This window comes from Ambystoma mexicanum, chromosome 6q (assembly GCF_040938575.1).
Source record: "Ambystoma mexicanum isolate Mex_15411 chromosome 6q, UKY_AmexF1_1, whole genome shotgun sequence".
Classification (NCBI taxonomy): domain Eukaryota; kingdom Metazoa; phylum Chordata; class Amphibia; order Caudata; family Ambystomatidae; genus Ambystoma; species Ambystoma mexicanum.
Window position 1 is genome coordinate 153224413 of NC_090937.1, and position 17279 is coordinate 153241691.

The 17279-nt window shown below is 45.7% G+C and overlaps 1 protein-coding gene across 2 annotated transcripts in view; it reads right to left on the reverse strand.

Moving 5' to 3' along the window:
• Positions 1-17279, reverse strand: part of RCHY1 (ring finger and CHY zinc finger domain containing 1) — a 269821-nt gene that overhangs the window by 129395 nt on the left and 123147 nt on the right. For both annotated transcript variants that reach the window (XR_011282170.1, XM_069630570.1), the window contains exons 3-4: positions 11665-11780; positions 10296-10374 (exon numbers count right to left, since the gene is read on the reverse strand). Coding sequence is in view for 1 of the 2 variants with exons in the window: in XM_069630570.1 (XP_069486671.1) it covers positions 10296-10374; positions 11665-11780 (195 nt within the window). In the remaining variant the exon portion in view is untranslated. The remainder of the gene's footprint in view (positions 1-10295; positions 10375-11664; positions 11781-17279) is intronic.

A 17279-nucleotide genomic window follows, 5' to 3' on the forward strand; every position in this document is an offset into this window, starting at 1 on the left:
TGTTTTAAGGATGCCGTTTTCTTTGGATAAAGCGATACCTCTAATGTATGCCTTGAAAGATTCCCAGAGGGTGGCCTGCGAGGACACCGTATTGGTGTCGATCTTGAAAAACTCCTCGATGGCAGTCTCGAGCTCGGAGCTGAAGACTGGGTCGAGGAGAGATTGGGGTTTCATTCTCCAGTGTCTGACCCAGTCGCGATCTGGGCCCCAGCTGAGGGTAATGGTCACTGGGGAATGGTCAGAGAGGGTTCTGGGAAGGATCATTAGGCGGGAAACATTTCTTATAAGTATGTCGGATACTAGCCATCTATCCATTCAGGAGTACGAGTCGTGTACAGAGGAGTAGAAGGAGTAAGAACGAGAGTCGGGGTAGAGGAGTCGCCATACATCAACCAGGGAAAGATGGGGAAGAGAGGACAGTGTCATGTAGGCTGCTTTGGAGAGTTGGTGGGTTCTGGAACCGGATCTATCTAGGTATACGTCGTATATTGTGTTGAAATCACCTCCCCATAGGATTGGAATTAGCGGGAAGCTGTTAAGGAGGGACGTGAGATGTAAGTAAAACTCTGGGTCGTCGACATTGGGGCCATAGATATTTAACAGTACCACCTCCATATTCTGCAGGATACCATGGAGCATCACATATCTGCCTTGAGGGTCAATCTGTGTGAATATGGAATTAAATTTGAGGCTCCTGTGAATTAGGGTCATGACTCCGCGGCTCTGGGTGGAGTAGTTATTAAAGTACCTTTGTGGGCCCCAAATTTTGGCAAACTTTTCGCAGTGTTCAGTGCAAGCGTGCGTTTCTTGCAGAAACAGGATTTTGGCCCCATGTCGTTCGGCCTGAAGCTGTAATTGTCTCATTTTCTTGTGGTTTCCCAGGCCCCGCACATTCCAACTCATGAGTGTTAAGCTATCCTCAGTCAACAGATCAGAGATATTTGTTAGTAATTACAGGATAACAACATGGTAACCCCCAAGATCGGTGCACTGCTTGCATAGTCCTGCACCAGCAACGGGACAATATCGCCTCCTGCTCCACCCTCCTCGTGAGTACCAAGCCTTTTTTAACGTACAACCCAACATTACCCACTCCCTCCCACATCCCTCCCCCAAACAGAGGAATGACAATCCCAAACCCCAACAACCAAATCAAAACCAATGGCATCAACGCCGCGGGGGCCTGTGAACTGGCCTGGCGGTAATGCTCCGGAACGTAAGGCACTTGAAGGATAAACATTGTGCCTAGTATTGCCCTCATGCGCAACCCGGGCAGGAAAACAGAGGGAAGAAAATATTCGAGGTTGGGAGGTAGAACCTCCCCAGTAGACAAGTGAGGCAGATAACTGGTTTCAACAAGAGATGGTGAAGGAACTTTATAGTTGTGAATGGGCGCCATAGAGGAGAGATAGATCACACATCAAGTTGTTACTTGCGCATTTCTAGGCCCAGAGGGTGCTCCAGACTGTACGTAATCAGCCAGGGTGCACATTAATGACAAGTGGGTGAATCAAGACAAGGAGGGTCAGCCGGGAAAGTGTTCATCAATAAACCTAGAAGCTTCCTCAGGGACTGTGAAAAAGTACAATTGGTTGGAGTGCTCGATTCTTAGCTTGGCGGGGTATAACGGAGTATTTGACTTGCAGGTCTCGTAGTCTTCTCTTCAACGCTAGGAATGTTTTACGCTACCGCTGAACCGCCACTGAAAAGTCCGGATATAAATGGATGCTGGCGGCCCCCAGCAGGAGTTCACCCTTGGCTCTTGCCGCCCTGAGGAGGGCATCTCGATCGCGGAAATTTAGCACTCTGGCTGTGATGGGTCTGGGAGGCGCGACAGGCCTGGGTTTCGCAGTGAGGACTCGGTGGGCTCGCTCGATCGCAAACTGTGGGGAGAGCTTTGGGGAATCAAGCAGTGTTAGTAAGGTGCGCTCGATGTAGTCGTCCATAGGTTCCCTTATGCCATCTTCGGGTACTCCGATAATGTGGAGGCTGTTGCGCCTCGAGCGTGACTCGAGGTCCTCATTCTTTTTCTCAACCTCAGTAACTCGGGTAGAGAGTGCAGAGACCTCTGCCCTGAGGAAGCCCAGATGATCCTTGGTGTTGCTCACTCGTGTCTCGATCTCAGCCACCCGGCCGTCCGTCCTCTCCATGTGGGCTTTGATGGAGGATATGGTGCCGTTCATGTCAAGTTTACTGTGGAGCGTGGTGAATCCCTCCCGAATGAATTCCATCATTTTTTGAGAGTCAGAGGGGTCCAAGGTTGATGAGTTGGATGGTCCCTGTTCAAGAGTCTCTGACACCACCCCCGACGGGGCCTTCGTGAACATATTTATCGAACTCTGTTTCTTTCCCGCTCCCTTAGTCATGACGGCGGTTGGACAGGAGGCCCAGAGGTCCAGGAGGGGAGCAGATGAGCTGGAGACAGATCGGAAGAAGGGGGGGGTCGCCGGAGGAGAGCAGGTGAGCTGATCGGGGTGTCCAGGGGGCCCACGAGCGCACAAAGTTGAAGCGTAGTGCGGTTCAGTGGTTAAAGTCTTTAAATATTGTAAATTTCGGTGATCAGTGATCACGGTGATGGTGTGCCTGGCGCCAAGAAGATAATGCCGCCAAGCCTTAAAGGCGGACTTAATGGCTAATAATTCCTTATCGGTAATTGCATAATTTACCCCAGGCGGTGAGAACTTTCTGGACCAAAATGCTACAGGATACAGTTGGTTGGTTTCAGGGTCTCTCTGAGACAGGACAGCTCCCATGGCTAAACTGTTTCGACAATGTATGGGAGATCGGGACACGGGTGCTTCAAAATAGCTGCAGACGTGAATTTAGCTTTCAATTCCTGAAAGGCCTGTTCGGCTTCCTTGGTCCATTCGAAACGTTTATTTTTCCGCAAAAGTGCAGTGATGAGTTGTACTACACCTGAAAATTCCAGAATAAATCTGCGATAAAAATTGGCAAAACCAAGCATGCTTTGGACCCCTTTTACCGAGCTAGGAGATGGCCATTTGAGGATGGCCTCCACTTTCTGTGAGTCCATTCGGACCCCATTAGGTGTCAGGATGGATCCAAGAAACTCCACCTCGGTGGTATGGAAAACACACTTTTCCAGCTTAGCAAACAGTTTGTGCTGGCGCAATTTCTCAAGGACGGCCCGGACATGCTTTCTGTGATCAGATTCCGAAGAGGAGTACACAAGAATGTCATTGATATATACGACAACACAAACATCGATAAGTTCCCGAAGGACATAGTTCATGAAGAATTGGAAGGCAGGAGGCGCGTTGCACAACCCAAAAGGCATCACCTGGTATTCGAATAAACCATATTTTGTACGGAAGGCCGTTTTCCATTCGTCACCTTCTTTTACTCGCACCAGATGATAAGCCCCCCAGAGATCTAACTTGGTGTATACGCAAGCGTCCTTCACCTGGTCAAGGAGTTCAGGGATCAAAGGCAGAGGGTAACGGTTTTTAACCGTTATCTGGTTCAATGCGCGGTAGTCGATACAAGTTCTAAGGTCGCCTTCTTTTTTGGGCACGAAGAACAAAGCCGAGGATGCCGGGGACTTTGATGGGCGAATGAAACCATTGGCTAGGTATTGATCTAAATATTGTCTCAAATGCCGGTTCTCAGGTTCAGTAAGGGCATAAATCCTGCTACAAGGGGGTTGTGCACCGGGCACCAGATCGATTTGGCAATCGTACGATCTGTGGGGGGGTAACGTGTTGGCCTGTTCCTTTTGGAAGACGTCCTGAAAGTCTTGGTATTCCGGAGGTAGTTGCATGGAGACAGAGGTTACAGATGCTAGACTAATCTTCAGATTTTCTGGGTAGCAGGTTTGTGCACAATCCGGGAAGGTTATTCTCTTTGCTCGCCAATCAATTCGAGGATTATGTGTCTCTAACCAAGGAATTCCAAGAATAACCTGAAACTGTGGGGCCTTGATTACGTCAAACACAACTGCCTCCCGATGGCCGTCCAGACCAATAAGAGTCACCTCAGTAGTGGAATGTGTTACTGGTCCTGAGGCAATTTCAGTTCCATCGACTGTGGTGATGACATCTTTGCTGGTTTTTGGACGCAGAGGGAGGTTAATCCTAGAGACCAATTCACGATCCACATAGTTTCCTATAGCCCCACTATCGATGTATGTCTTTATTGCATGCAACCGCTTAGGCTGTTCCGGATCTACGAGAACCATTGGCACAATGAAATGCGAGGTCTGAGAGTTAGTTTTCAAGCTCGGCAAGCAGACCCCTACGCTTGTCGGGCGGAGTCGTTTCCCGAAACAGAGTCTTCATGGTTTTTATCAGCGGCTCCTACCACCTTCTTGGGCGGTTTTGCCGGGCAATCTCGTAGAAAGTGTCCAGAGTTCCCACAATAAAGACATAATTTTAACTGCTGCCTCCTTTCACGTTCCTTTTGGGTTAAACGTCCTCTAACCCTTCCAATTTGCATAGGCTCGGAGACATCGGCACCCTTGGGAGTGACGTGGGTCTTGACCAACACCCGGGTTTCAAACTTGGACCGATCTGCTTTTCGGTTTTGGAGCCTGTGATCCAATTGGACCACTAAGTCTAAATTTCTGTGCATTCTTGGGGCGGATTCACAACTTGGGCCAAGACATCTTTAAGTTCTCCGCGTAGACCCCGATAGAATAATGTGATTCTTTTACCTCTGGCCACCCAGTTTCCACGATTAGTCTATTAAAGGTTGCTATGTAGGAGAGGAGGTCTTGGTTGCCCTGTCGCAGGGATAGAAGTTCATCATCCAGAGCTTGTCCCTGAGAATGTCGAGCAAATAATCTCTGCATGCTTGCTTGAAATCCTTGGAAATCCCGGAGGATTGGGTCATCTTGAGTAACCAGAGGTACTGACCAATCGGCAGCACAGCCGCTAAGGTATGACAACACAAAAGCTACCTTGGTCTGGTCATTAGGGAAGTCCCCAGGTCTGCATAGGAAGTGCAAACGACATTGATTCATGAATACGGCGAACCGTTTGGGGCCCCCAGCAAAGCGTTCAGGTGGGGCCAGCAGCATATTTCCAGGTAGATTGATTTGCACAGGGTTACTTGAAGCCACAGGAACAGAATTCTCCCCGGAACCAGGTAGAGGGGTTTGCCCAGCTTGACCTTGCAATACCTGCCTAGCCAGGTCATCAGTTCGTTCCTTAGATACGATTATTTCCCTCCTGAGGGCATTAGTCTCTTGAGGAGCGGCATGTACTTCGGCCCGTAATTCCCCCAGTAATTGGGCCAACATATCAGTCTCAGAAGTTTCCATAGCGCCTGGGTGGGAATTTGTAGGAAGGCTTCACGTTCTGTAACGCTCACCTGGCTCCCACGGAGGCGCTGACCTGGTCTGGATTGCGGTGACCTCTTCAAGCGTGATGCGCAGGATTCGAAACACCGACTGAACTGGACCCCCAAAATCTGGCTTGTCTGGCCCGTAGAAAAATCTTTTTGTAGGTGGAGAAAGGGGATTAACTGACTGGAGAGTATTGTGATTGCTTCCCACCTCCCCTTTGCTCTTCTCTGACCACCTCCGAAATCCCCAATCAAGGCTCACCTTAATGTTTGAATGGATGAGCTCTCCATCCTGCTTCTGGTGCAGGGGCGCGTATTTGACCAGTTACTTCACTGGTTTCGGAAGGCGAAATGCCGTAAGTATGCAGTTTAAAATGTTCCAGAGTAGAGTCTTCTCTTTGTTTGCTTTTCTTAACCTGCGATCTGTCCTTATTTTCAGGTGCAGAGTGGAAGTGATGCTTCGAGGGATATTGCCGGAGATAAACTCAGGTGAGTTCGTGATAAAATGATCCCTTTAAATGCCTTTCAATCCCTCTAGTAATGTCTTTCTTTTTTCCCCTTAGGGGCCGGGGTGCGGTACCAGGCCAAGAAGTGGCACCGACCCGAAATGAGGAGTGGTTCCGTTAAATATGGCCAGGTAAGTCTTGTGACGGAAAATCAGGCTTTCCTCATTTGTTCCTCCTGCTCACCTTTTGTCTCTTCTTCTCCCCTGCAGGTGCAGAGATGTGGCGGAATGCCAGAAGGTTGCGGTGGATAGTGAAGAGCCCACGAGGCAGGTGAGTGATGCGCGGCGCTGCAACAAGTAGCGCGATGCTTTTAAAGAATGTCTATCTTCAGGATCGCTGGCGTGATGGTTCCAGACACAGGTAGGAAGTTAGATTAAGTTCTTGGTTTTCACCTTTTCTCTTCCCTTCCTTCCTTTCAGGTATCCCAAGATCGAGGCGGGCGTGGCTGGAGGCAAGATGCAGGAGCAGGCAAGGTGAGCGTTCAGCTGCTAGATGCAGAGCAACGCGAAGCACGTGTGGCAGTCCGGGCGTGGTTTAAATAGCCTTGGAAGAAGTTCCAGGTAAGTATTCTTCCACGGTCCCCACCCAAGTAAAATAGTTCCTTTGATAAAATAGTCCCTCCTAAGCCTCATTTGGCTTGAGGCTTCATGCAGCATGGTCTGCGTCAGGTAAGTGCACCAAACACCCTCTTTTATGAGCCTGGTGCCTATGGCGCCAGGACTGATGTCCAACATGAGCCTGGCGCCAAAGGCGCCAGGACAAAGTCCAAAGAGCCCCTATTAGGGGCCGCTGGGCTTTTACACGAGGGCATGATGCCTGCTCCCGGGGGTGCTGGGCCTGTCCTGGTGCTCCGGGGGTAGGCATCATGACAGCTATGCACAGTTCAGTCTCTTATCGACTCTCCCCTCGACTCACCGGCTGAGATGAACCGCTTGGATTTCTTTCTCTTTGGAGTCAAGGTTTGTACCACAAAGACAAGCATCTCTCCCCGGCTTGGTTATCAGAGGAGGAGGGTCTCATGTACCATTGACATCTTCTGCAACACACGCTGGCCATTGTTCTTACGATTCCTTCTGCAGAGTCTTCACAGGCCTCGGTCGGAAAAGGCAAGATCATTTCTCTCCTCGTCACCCCCTCGATATGCGCTGTCTTTCTCCTCTTCTTGAACTGCCGTGCTGAGTAAGCTCTCAGGTTGCGGGGTCTGCCTTGCTCGACCTGTGCTCTCGTGCTCCACCTTTTGTCGTTGTGGGGAAGGGAAAGGGCCATCAGGTGTGTGTGTGATTCTGGTCAATTGCCTGACTTTGCCTAACCCTTGTGTTGGTGACATGTCAGGTAAATGGCTCTGGTGTTAGTCCGTTGTCTTTCGTGTTGTGCGAAAGGGTTTGTGTCGGAAAAGGGGGTGGGGGCAGTATTTTTTTATGTGGTAGGATGGGGGAAAGGTGTTAAAAGAAAGGGGATACCGCGTCTCACCCGTCGGTGTCCCACTCCCAAAGGACCCCCCCCCCACCCATTTGATCCTGCCTTACTGGTCCACCCCCAGGAACTGGATCCAATTGCGATGGTTGTGTCCTGGCCACCTGGATGACAGATCCCCGGGGACTTGTCAGGGAGAGGTTTCTCACCCTACCATAAAGGCACATTCGGTACTAATGCAGTAAATCGACTTGCATCCCTAGTGAGGCGAAAACTAAATATTAGCTTCCACCATTACCCGCTAAAACCAATGTAGGGTGATAAAATAACACTAGGGCAGAAATGGGGAGCCTGGGAGGAACCCCTGGCATTGGGCACCGTTAGGGAATTTTACTAATGTCCACCTATTTAGGACTAGATAAGACTCACTCTTAGGTGTACAGGGTTCCAATTCTTAGATTTGGCCATAATTACCCAAAAGGTTTGGTAGCACGGCAGGGCAGCCATGCTTAGTCTAGGAGGGACAAGGGCTGTAGGCAAGTATAAAGAACTCAGAGCACAACTATAGTCCAGAATACACTCAAACACTGTAATATTCTAAAATATATGTTATTTACTAATAATACTTCAGCAACTAACACAATATTATAATCACACCCAAGTAAACGTATTCACATTTATACAGTAAGACTTAAGAATTACTCAAGGCAATAGTAAGTTCAGATGAACACTTGTCAGTAGTCAAGAATAGCCAATCAATTCTTCTGAACAACATTTGGTAACCCAACACAGATACTGATGAGTATGTTTAAGCAGCCTAGACTTTAAGAAGTCCAACCCTATCTGGGGATAAGCGTCTCAGAGTCAGAAGAGGCACTGGGGAACTAGTGCTCTGGGACGGGGACGGCAAAACAAAAGAAGGCAGATGCTGCCAAAGTTGTCAAAAATAGCAGAGTTCTTCTCTGTTGCAGGTAAGTAAAATGTTTAGTAAAAAGGTGGTTCAGGGAGGTCAGGTAGACCCTCTGAAGGTGTCTAGATCAAAGGACTAGTGTCCTTAGGCATGGGAGAACATAGTTGGGTTGTCCACCACAATGTGTCTGAGAAAGCTTAGGGTGACTAATTCAACTCAGCAAGCATCCAGGCAAGTACCTAGGTGAGGGACAGTACATTTTCTTGAAGAAATAAGAAAGTGCCACCGGCGGATCCCCAGATGAGGCGACAGCAGCTCCTGTTCGGATTCTTGGCCTGGAGGCTGAAGGAGGAACCTTTGGCGGGAGGAGACGTTCAGCTTATTTGGATGGGACGCCCAGCTGTACTTCACGATACTGGCTTGTTGGGACTCGACACAGACTTTGGTTCAGCGACGGTTGGTGCACAACAGACTTTAGTTTCTCGTCCCCGACTTGGAAGGAGAGGCGTCTCAGTACAGGATGCCCACGAAGTTCCAGCCGAAACCATGCTTCAGGAGACGACGAACAGCAGATTGGTCGAGGTCCAAAGGTATTGGAGAATTGAAGCCCAGGACGGTCACAGATCTTCAAGCGATGGCTCGAAATGCAGCTTGTCTCGATACTAGTTGATCCCACCATCCAGGGGAGAAAGTTGTTTGGTCTGGATATTCCCTGTCGATCAGAAGAGGAGGTTGGAGCAGCAGCAGTCACTTAGCAGTGGCTGCAGACTTTGTCTTTCCTCTGACTCTTAGTTGTATGGGTCAGCTTTCTCTTGCTGCTCCAGGACCATCACCTTTATACAGGAAAAATGGCTGGAACAGCTAATCACTATTCAAGTCATACATGCAAATCTGGGGGCTGGCTTGTCCAAAAGGTCAGCCAGCCTCCCTGTTCGAACTGGATCCAGGCAGCCACACTGGAAGAGAAAGCCCAGGGGCATTTCAGTCTCCTCTCCCACTTCCTGTCCTTTCAGGCACTCAGAGAGCCTTGGTGGGCTTTCGCAAGGAAGCCTACCAAAGACAAAAGAACAATGAAGACCTCCCCCACCCAGCTACGTATAAGAAGGATCAAGAAAGGACAAGTCATTACGAGTTGGCAAAAAAAGAAGACAGGCCCCATTTTAGTACAATGGTAGCCCATAAGTCACTTGCCTCAGCTGCAGCAGCAGCAGCATGCGTCCAAGTTTCACTAAAAATAGGTAGAAAACATTCACTGTCACCAGCGACTCGGATTAACTTAACGTGTCTCCTCAATAGTCTGCATAATGTGGGGTGTGCCGATTCCACAAAATAAAGTTAAGTAGGTTAAAGAGTATCCCCTTGTCCTTGGAAACAGTAGTTATAACAAGGAAAATAAAGAGGGCAACTCAAAGAGTTCCCAGCAACACTGCACTGAAAGTGCTGTATACTGCAATAATAAATTGCAAATGTCTTAAAAAGTGGCGGAAAGCATAAGTCCAAAAATATGCAACCAAAAGTGTTGAAAATTGAATTCTGCCGTAACAAACCTACTGCCCACACTAGCTATATTGGAACCGACATAAGGCATTGCAGTCGATAATACAAGCTATCGACAACATACCTCACCAAATGACAAAATGTGCACAACTGGAGTACATGGAATTTAATTATCTGGGAAAATGTGTACGTAACAATTCAATGCTAATATCTGATGACTATTGGCGACGTTTAGATAGACGTCTAATCGCTCTAATAATTGCATTCATGAATTTGTGTTCAAAGATACAAACAATGCTAGGGATAATTCAATGAACATACTTAAGTTTAATGAGAAAGATTATGGATATCAAATGCCATGTTTTATTTTAGTTACCAATTATGAGCGAAATGTGGAATGTTTGTTCTAAACTGCGTCACACTTTTATTAAACAAATTGGAAAAAAAACAATGACTGTGTCTGAAAGTCAAACCAAGGACACTTCAGAACAACTGTCCAATATACAAGAAGAGGGATGAACCAACAACTTAACAACATCACTGACACACATCAGGAAAAATCATTAAAATACCAAACTGAGCAACTTTAGATAACATTTTGAAAAATGAGGAATCTGAAAGTCATCAATGTGAAAACATAGGTTTTAGGGTAAGCTTATAAATACCTTGTGTTTTCCTTGGAGAGATACAGCTAGGCATAAATTGCACTTTGTACAGTGGAAAAAGTCTTCTTTCGGTCCAATCCTAAAATGCACAAAAAAGAACGTCCAACATGTACGGCTCTCTTTAGTTCTTAATTGTAAATATACTATGATACACCTACAGACACACACTGCTATAAATATTGATATTGGGCATAGGGCAACTATGCAATTACAACAATGACAAAAGAAGTCACATAAATGCAAGTACGCTAGAAAGACGAGTTTCAAGTACAGAGAATAGGACACTAAAACCTAAGCTGAAAAAAGTTTTTTGCATAACTGATCTGTCAAAATAACATGAAAACGCACTGGTTGGGAGCACATCTTGGATATCAACATGGAAGAAATTGTACTTTCAGCTAGTTACTGCTCAGCATATGCATACCAGACAGCAATCCTACTATGGCGATAATGTGAGTGTGAGCAAGCCTTTTTTCACACTAGGAACAGAGTAAAAGAAATGAATAGTGATTCTTGAGGTCGCAAAGTAGAACAACGATGGGTGGCAGATCGGCATGTCTGAGTAGGCATTCTAGGAGTCTAATGACCAACACAGCTGGAGAGTAGACTGGATCTATGGGCGAAGGGGGCAGAGAGGAGTCTGCATCCTAAACCGTTCTAATGAGAGGAAAATGGTTGCACCAAGGCTCAGACGAGCATCCTTGCAAGGTGTCTCTGGCAGGTGGAGTGGGATTGAATGAGGACAATGGGTTGGTGGGTTCACACCTCCCTCACATTCAGAAAGAAACAGGCACCTCTACAATCACAACTTCTGGGCCCTAAAGGACTGGGAATGGTGCAACCCTTGAAACTGCAGGCACAAACTATGCACATATGTGTTGAAAACACTTACTATGGAGCAAACTCGCAGACAAGAAACATGAGGACACAGCAAAAACAAAAAGACTAACTGGTGCCGCCACACGCTCCTTGCTAATCTGCATGAGATGAGACTGCTGTTGGGATCTGGTGCGTGTGTAGGCATGGGATGGGAATAGTGCCATTCATCCACCAGACTTGAGTTCTGTTAAAATTGCTGAGCGCAGTGATCCAAGCCTGCCCCCTTCCGGGAACAACATATCAAAGTGGTTGAGAGGTAGAACTATAAACATCTATTGGCCCATGGGGAATAGGACAAGAAACAAAAGGTAAATGGAAGGATCCTTTTATAGGCAAACTCAGAAGTACATATTTAGTCTGTGTCACAGCATCACCAAGTGGACAATGTAGCAGAGGGGTATTTTATATAAAGTATAAAACCAAATATAAAATCCCTGCAAAATTGTGAGAATCATTCATCCTCTTCACAAAAATAATACTTTAGCCATACCTGCATATTCCACAGTTCTCACAATGATACTGCTTCTTGTCCTTGTCAAACAGGTGGCAAATGTCACAGTAGTATTCTCCGAACACACTGCTGCATCCCTCACACATCTGATGAGTCTACAAGCAAGCAAATGCATTACTATGAGCGAGAGCAAACAGTTCTTCAAGCTTATGCAAAACATACTGATGTAATCTTTGCCCAAATTCATGAATGGCCCAGACAGTGCAACACATTAAGGGCACCAGCTCAGGCATTAAAATCAAGTCATTTGCCACTTTTTCTTCGAGACATTTCGGTAGGTTTACCCAGCGATTATCAATAAACCGCTCATTTGCTCTATGATTCAAAGTATCAACACCACTCATGCTTTCCGCCTTACAAGTGTTGACAACGCAAAGACGACAGGAAGATCAACTTGTGTTTGCATTCTTCGTACCAAATCTATCAAACCTACACAAGTACAAATCTTACTGTTATATCAGCTAGTTCATATATAACCGATGTATAGATTTAAGAAAAGTCCTACAATACGGTAAGATCAAATAAAGCATGCAAGTGGTCATGCATATGTATGTATCGGAGTCAAAAACATCTTGTTTGCAGACTCCTGTTTTACAGTAAACATGTTCACCTTGTATTCTCAAGTGGGCAGTGCAAGGTCTCTGACATTGTATACCATATCTATTAGCAAAACTCACGTGGAGGCAATCGTGCAATTTCCAGACAAGACACTTCCTCTCCAGGAGGACCTTTTTTCTTGTTGCTGCAACTATCTCCACCACATTGGATGTTATCCTAGTATGGCTTAGGGTAGGGAGATTAATTTGTATTATTGTTCACTGACAACTATGATACAGCGCACAGCCAACTATGATACAGCGCACAGCTAACTCTTGGCCGTGACACCTGTTAGGGAGAATTCTCACCTAAGTGCTAAATTCCCTCTACCTTAGAGCCCTCCAGCTCTTTTGCTATATTTTGGGACTTTGAACTTTTCATTTTCAATGTGTTTTACTTTTATGTTCTTTGGATATGGAGTTTTAAAACAACTCCATAGGCATCATATTTGTCTTGTGTGTCACACAGCACCTTCAGTGCAGTGGCACAGGGATGTCTTTCAGACTTCCCAAGGTTTAAATACCTTCTCTGGGACTGACTACCGTCTCCCAGAGCATGTAAAATTAAATTGACTTTACTAGTCTTTTTAAATTTACAGACCCAGCACACACTATCTTCCTATAGAGTGCTGGAGGGGTTGCCTAGCATCCCCTGAGTCTAAACACTCATGTAACAGTCAAATGTTACCCTTTCCCTCTTGAAATGGCTGGTGGCAGTGGTTTAGAACAAACTACCATGATTTTTCCCGACCGCGAACACTGGTAGCTAAAAGTCGGGGCAGCCATGCTTTTCAATATGGCGCCCAAGACCCATCTGTAAAAACAGAATCCGGTCTACTTTTTCCGCCGTTTCTTTTAGGAAAGGTCCTTCCAGGTTTGCTCCCTTTGTTCATTGGCCTTTGGCGGGCTTCAGTGATTAAGCCCTCCTCTGGCGCCTGAGTGTCTGGGGTGGACAGGATGTCAGGGAGGTGCCCGAAACTCCCTGTGCTTAAGTCTCCTAGGAGACCTGAATGCACTCTGGCGCGATTGGCCGGCTGGCTGTCCGACAAGGACAGCCACCCTGCTGGGTGAGTGACAGCTAGGCTGGAATAAATGGGGGAAAACTGTTTAAAAGCAGGCCTCTGGGACTTGGAAAGCAGAGTCGACCACTTGAACAAGAGAACCGAAGACTAGCTGAAGGAAGACGACTGCTGCAACTCCTGGTCCGCCGGTGAAGCCCTGCTGCAGGTCCGAATTGCCTGAAACTCCATCGACAGAGAAGCCCTTCAAGGTTAACTTTTTCCCTTGAGTGTGGTGGGAATAACCAACTCGCAAGTCACCAGGACACTGTCTTTATACTGGTAAAAATTTCTTCAGAGTGCTGTTGAAAACCGGATAGCCAGTGAGAAGGATACCAATTTGTGGTCTTTAAGGCACTCGCACCTTGAACTGATGTTTTGCCAAGCTTGTGGCCTCTTCCCTGGGCAGTGCAGGAACCTCCTGACGTCCTCCTTCTTGTCCCCACGACTGAAGCTCAGGAACAGAGATCTGCAGGAACTGCCAGGAACAACTTCCTCAGCTACAGCTCTTCTTCATTTAAAAAGGTACTGTGCAAGTGCGGTCAAGAAATCCTTTCTGCTGCGGTGAAAGTTTGTGAAACTTTCCCAACTTTGAAGGCTTGTCCTTCCCTAAACCGACATATAACTTTTCGTCTGACCAACTACTTCTAAAAACCGTGGCAAAGACTTAACCGTTTACTACCAGAACTGTGCTATCCTATCCAAGACTCTGAACAATCAACTTTGGCCCAGGCCTATTTAATTGAATTACTGGTTGTAGTGAACTAAAACTATTTGCCCTACCTCTGAAAGTATTTGTGCTTTAATTCTTTTAACCTTGACTTTTTACCCCTTTTTAAAGTAACTGAAGTGCCATTTTGCTCCCACTTCAGGGGAGCTGAAGTTGTTCAGAAACGGATTGGTTGTATATTGTAATATATTAGATTGTGATATTGAGCTGCTCTTACTAGTGGAATGTTTTCCAACTGACTCTGTAAATAAATATATATTCTTTTACCAAGAAACCTTGAGTAAGTGTTTGTTTGAACCACTGTGATTGCAGCCCCTTTGTGTAACCTCTTGTACTGCTCACTTTACTCTTGAGATAAGTCTGGTTGCTCAGCCACTGCTACCACATTATTGTGTAGTACAGGCTTGTACCAAAGGTGAAATTGTACTTACACTTGTAGTCTTTATTGTGTGTAGTGTTCCCAAAGGGTACTGCATGTGATTCTGCCCAACACCTCTGTCAGTGGGCTCAACATTATGAGGTTTCCGGAGTACTTCTCATAAGGGACCATTATGCATATCTGGTTTTCAAGCCCTGACAACTCACAGCAACGCTTAAGCAAATCTCAAGGCCATAACTCAATTTTAAATAATAGCAACACCACATGGTGCTGTGACAAGACAAATAAAATCTCCAATATAGACAGTTAAATATTTCCACAACCTCTTTTGGTCAAAACCCATACGAATATACATGCATCCCAGCAGTCAATATCATTCTACCTCATGTTGTCTTTCACTTTGAGTTGTGGCCCATGTTTGCTTGTTTTGTTCTCTGACCTTTCCCTGCTTTGCCATTTCCTGCTTGCCACCCCCACTTTTTTCTTTTTTCACTCCACAAACCACAGACTGCCTTACACCATGGGTGGGGTCGCAGTTCGCCCAAATGGACATGTTTCAGCACTTATGACCACTACAGTGGTAATGTGCGTAGTATGAAAGCTAATTAACATGTATCCATGTCGGTATAGAGGGTAAGAGTGACATATCTAAAAGCCAAGGGAAGCCTCTTGCTGACGAAGTAAGCCAATTGCACAGCCGACTCTAGGGAGTTAGTCTTCAAGAAATACCCAGTCTTTTCCAAAATATTGTGCGATCATGACTGGACAGGAGGTCTGTGGGAAGTTGGGTGCAGCTAGAATGAAATTACAAAGCAAATCATTGGGCTGCTATTCTTTGTGTAAAGGATATGGCAATGGTGACAATGTGTGGGCTTGTATCCGGCCAATTCCATTTCATGGAAAACAACTAGCACTTGTATCCTGAAGATAGCTAGAGGTATGTTGGTGCTGATCTCCGTGTATCAGCAGTCCAAACCTGGCTCTCCACTTGGCAAGCACCCTTGGAAGTCTCTTGAATACTTCTGTAATAAGAGTCCCTTGCTGAACAAAAATAAAAATAACAAGTGCTGCTCTGTTTGGAAGTACTTAAAACTTGAGGTTTTCTGTCCCCATGTACAGTAAATAACAATAATTCAGCATGGACCGATAAGGGCTGTGAAAATCAGTTCCTCCACTTTTTTGCACAGCAAAAGTTTTATGGTCTCTCCCACCTTTATGGAAAAAAGTATTTGACAACAACGTTGATATGTCATGAAAACTTACTTCTTAGTCAAAAATACCTTAAAATTAATTTGCTTTTATTACAGGTAGCATCAGAGGGACACAGGCATTTATGAATGGAATGACACTAGGTCGGTTGGAGGGAGAGAAGCTCCAGCTCAATTTTAGTTCTGCTGCCTCTTTGCATTTAGGATTATCCAATAGGAAGCCACAGAGCAGAGTATATGCCAGGCCACCTCCACTTTGACCACTAACGGGGTCTTATTAACGTATATCGAAAACATGTTTTAATGTTGTTCATAACCCAAGCCAGTGGTTTCATATATAGGTAAACCGTAGTAGAGAGATGGTACATCCTTGAGGTATCATAACACAGGAAGTACTCCTTAAGACATTACCCTGCCCAGTTTGACCGGTTGGGTCCAGTTTTCTCCAAAATATCTTTTCCAGTTAAGAACAAAAGCCACAATCCCCCCCAAAAGTGGGCTACTGTCCAGAAGATAGCACAGTGTAGTCCAGTGTGTGAAATGGGGCAGACAGATCCAGTAGATGTTGAACTCTGGCCACTATGACAGTGGAAGGTTGTCCATCTTAACTCTCGTATTCTACTTTGGCCCACATGTATGACAGAATGTTGCATGTATTTTGTGTGGAAAGTCACCATTGCTATCGGGCATGGGACATTTAAACCACCACACAATATTTTACTTTGCTTCACTTGGTCTTGCCCATACAAAAATTGCAATTATCCTTGGATAAGTGCACCCCCTCCATTCATTTATACAACCAGTCATGCGTAAAAACGCTGACAAACATCCCTTCCAATCGGAACGCCCTACTCAAAGGGCATATGTTATAGACAAATCACGATATGTATGCTTTATATTCATCTATTGCATTTATTACTCAAAATTCATTATAAAAATATCCATTTGTAGAAAGACCACACATAGCACAATGACATTTCATATATTAAAAACCAATTTTAAAGACACACGTCACATCTAGAAAAAGCACCTATCATATCAAAAAACCGTGATCGGATTTCACCCATCCTTTGCTCACATCCACTTTCATCCACATTCATACCATCCACCATTCGTACTGTGCAAAAATCGCATTTCTAATCACTCTGTTCTAAAAGTAGAACACCCATCTTTTGGGACTCAAATATTGTTATATAGTTACAGAAGCCTATTTGACACTAAATTTGTTTTCCTTTTCACATAGTTAAACAAGACAAATGTTCAAAAAGGCCTTACTCATGAACATGTTGTTAATTGTCTGTATATTTAGCAGAAACTCAAAGAGGCCCAACTTCACGAAGTGGGCTCTATAGTGTTGTCTACTCGAGTTTTGGGCACCACAATAGACATATACTGTTTCTATCTGGTACACCTCATCAGGACATTTACGTTGTTAAATACCGAAAACCTCAATTCGCAACTTGTCTAAAGCCGTGTTACCCTATTCTTGTAAGCATGGCTAACTATGGGTAGTAATACCCTGATTAGAAAAAAGGAAAACTGAATTTTATCCTTCTGTTTCTGGAAGGGTGATGTCGCTGACACTTGGTCTGCCGAAATCCCATCTGAAATCCCATCTGATGT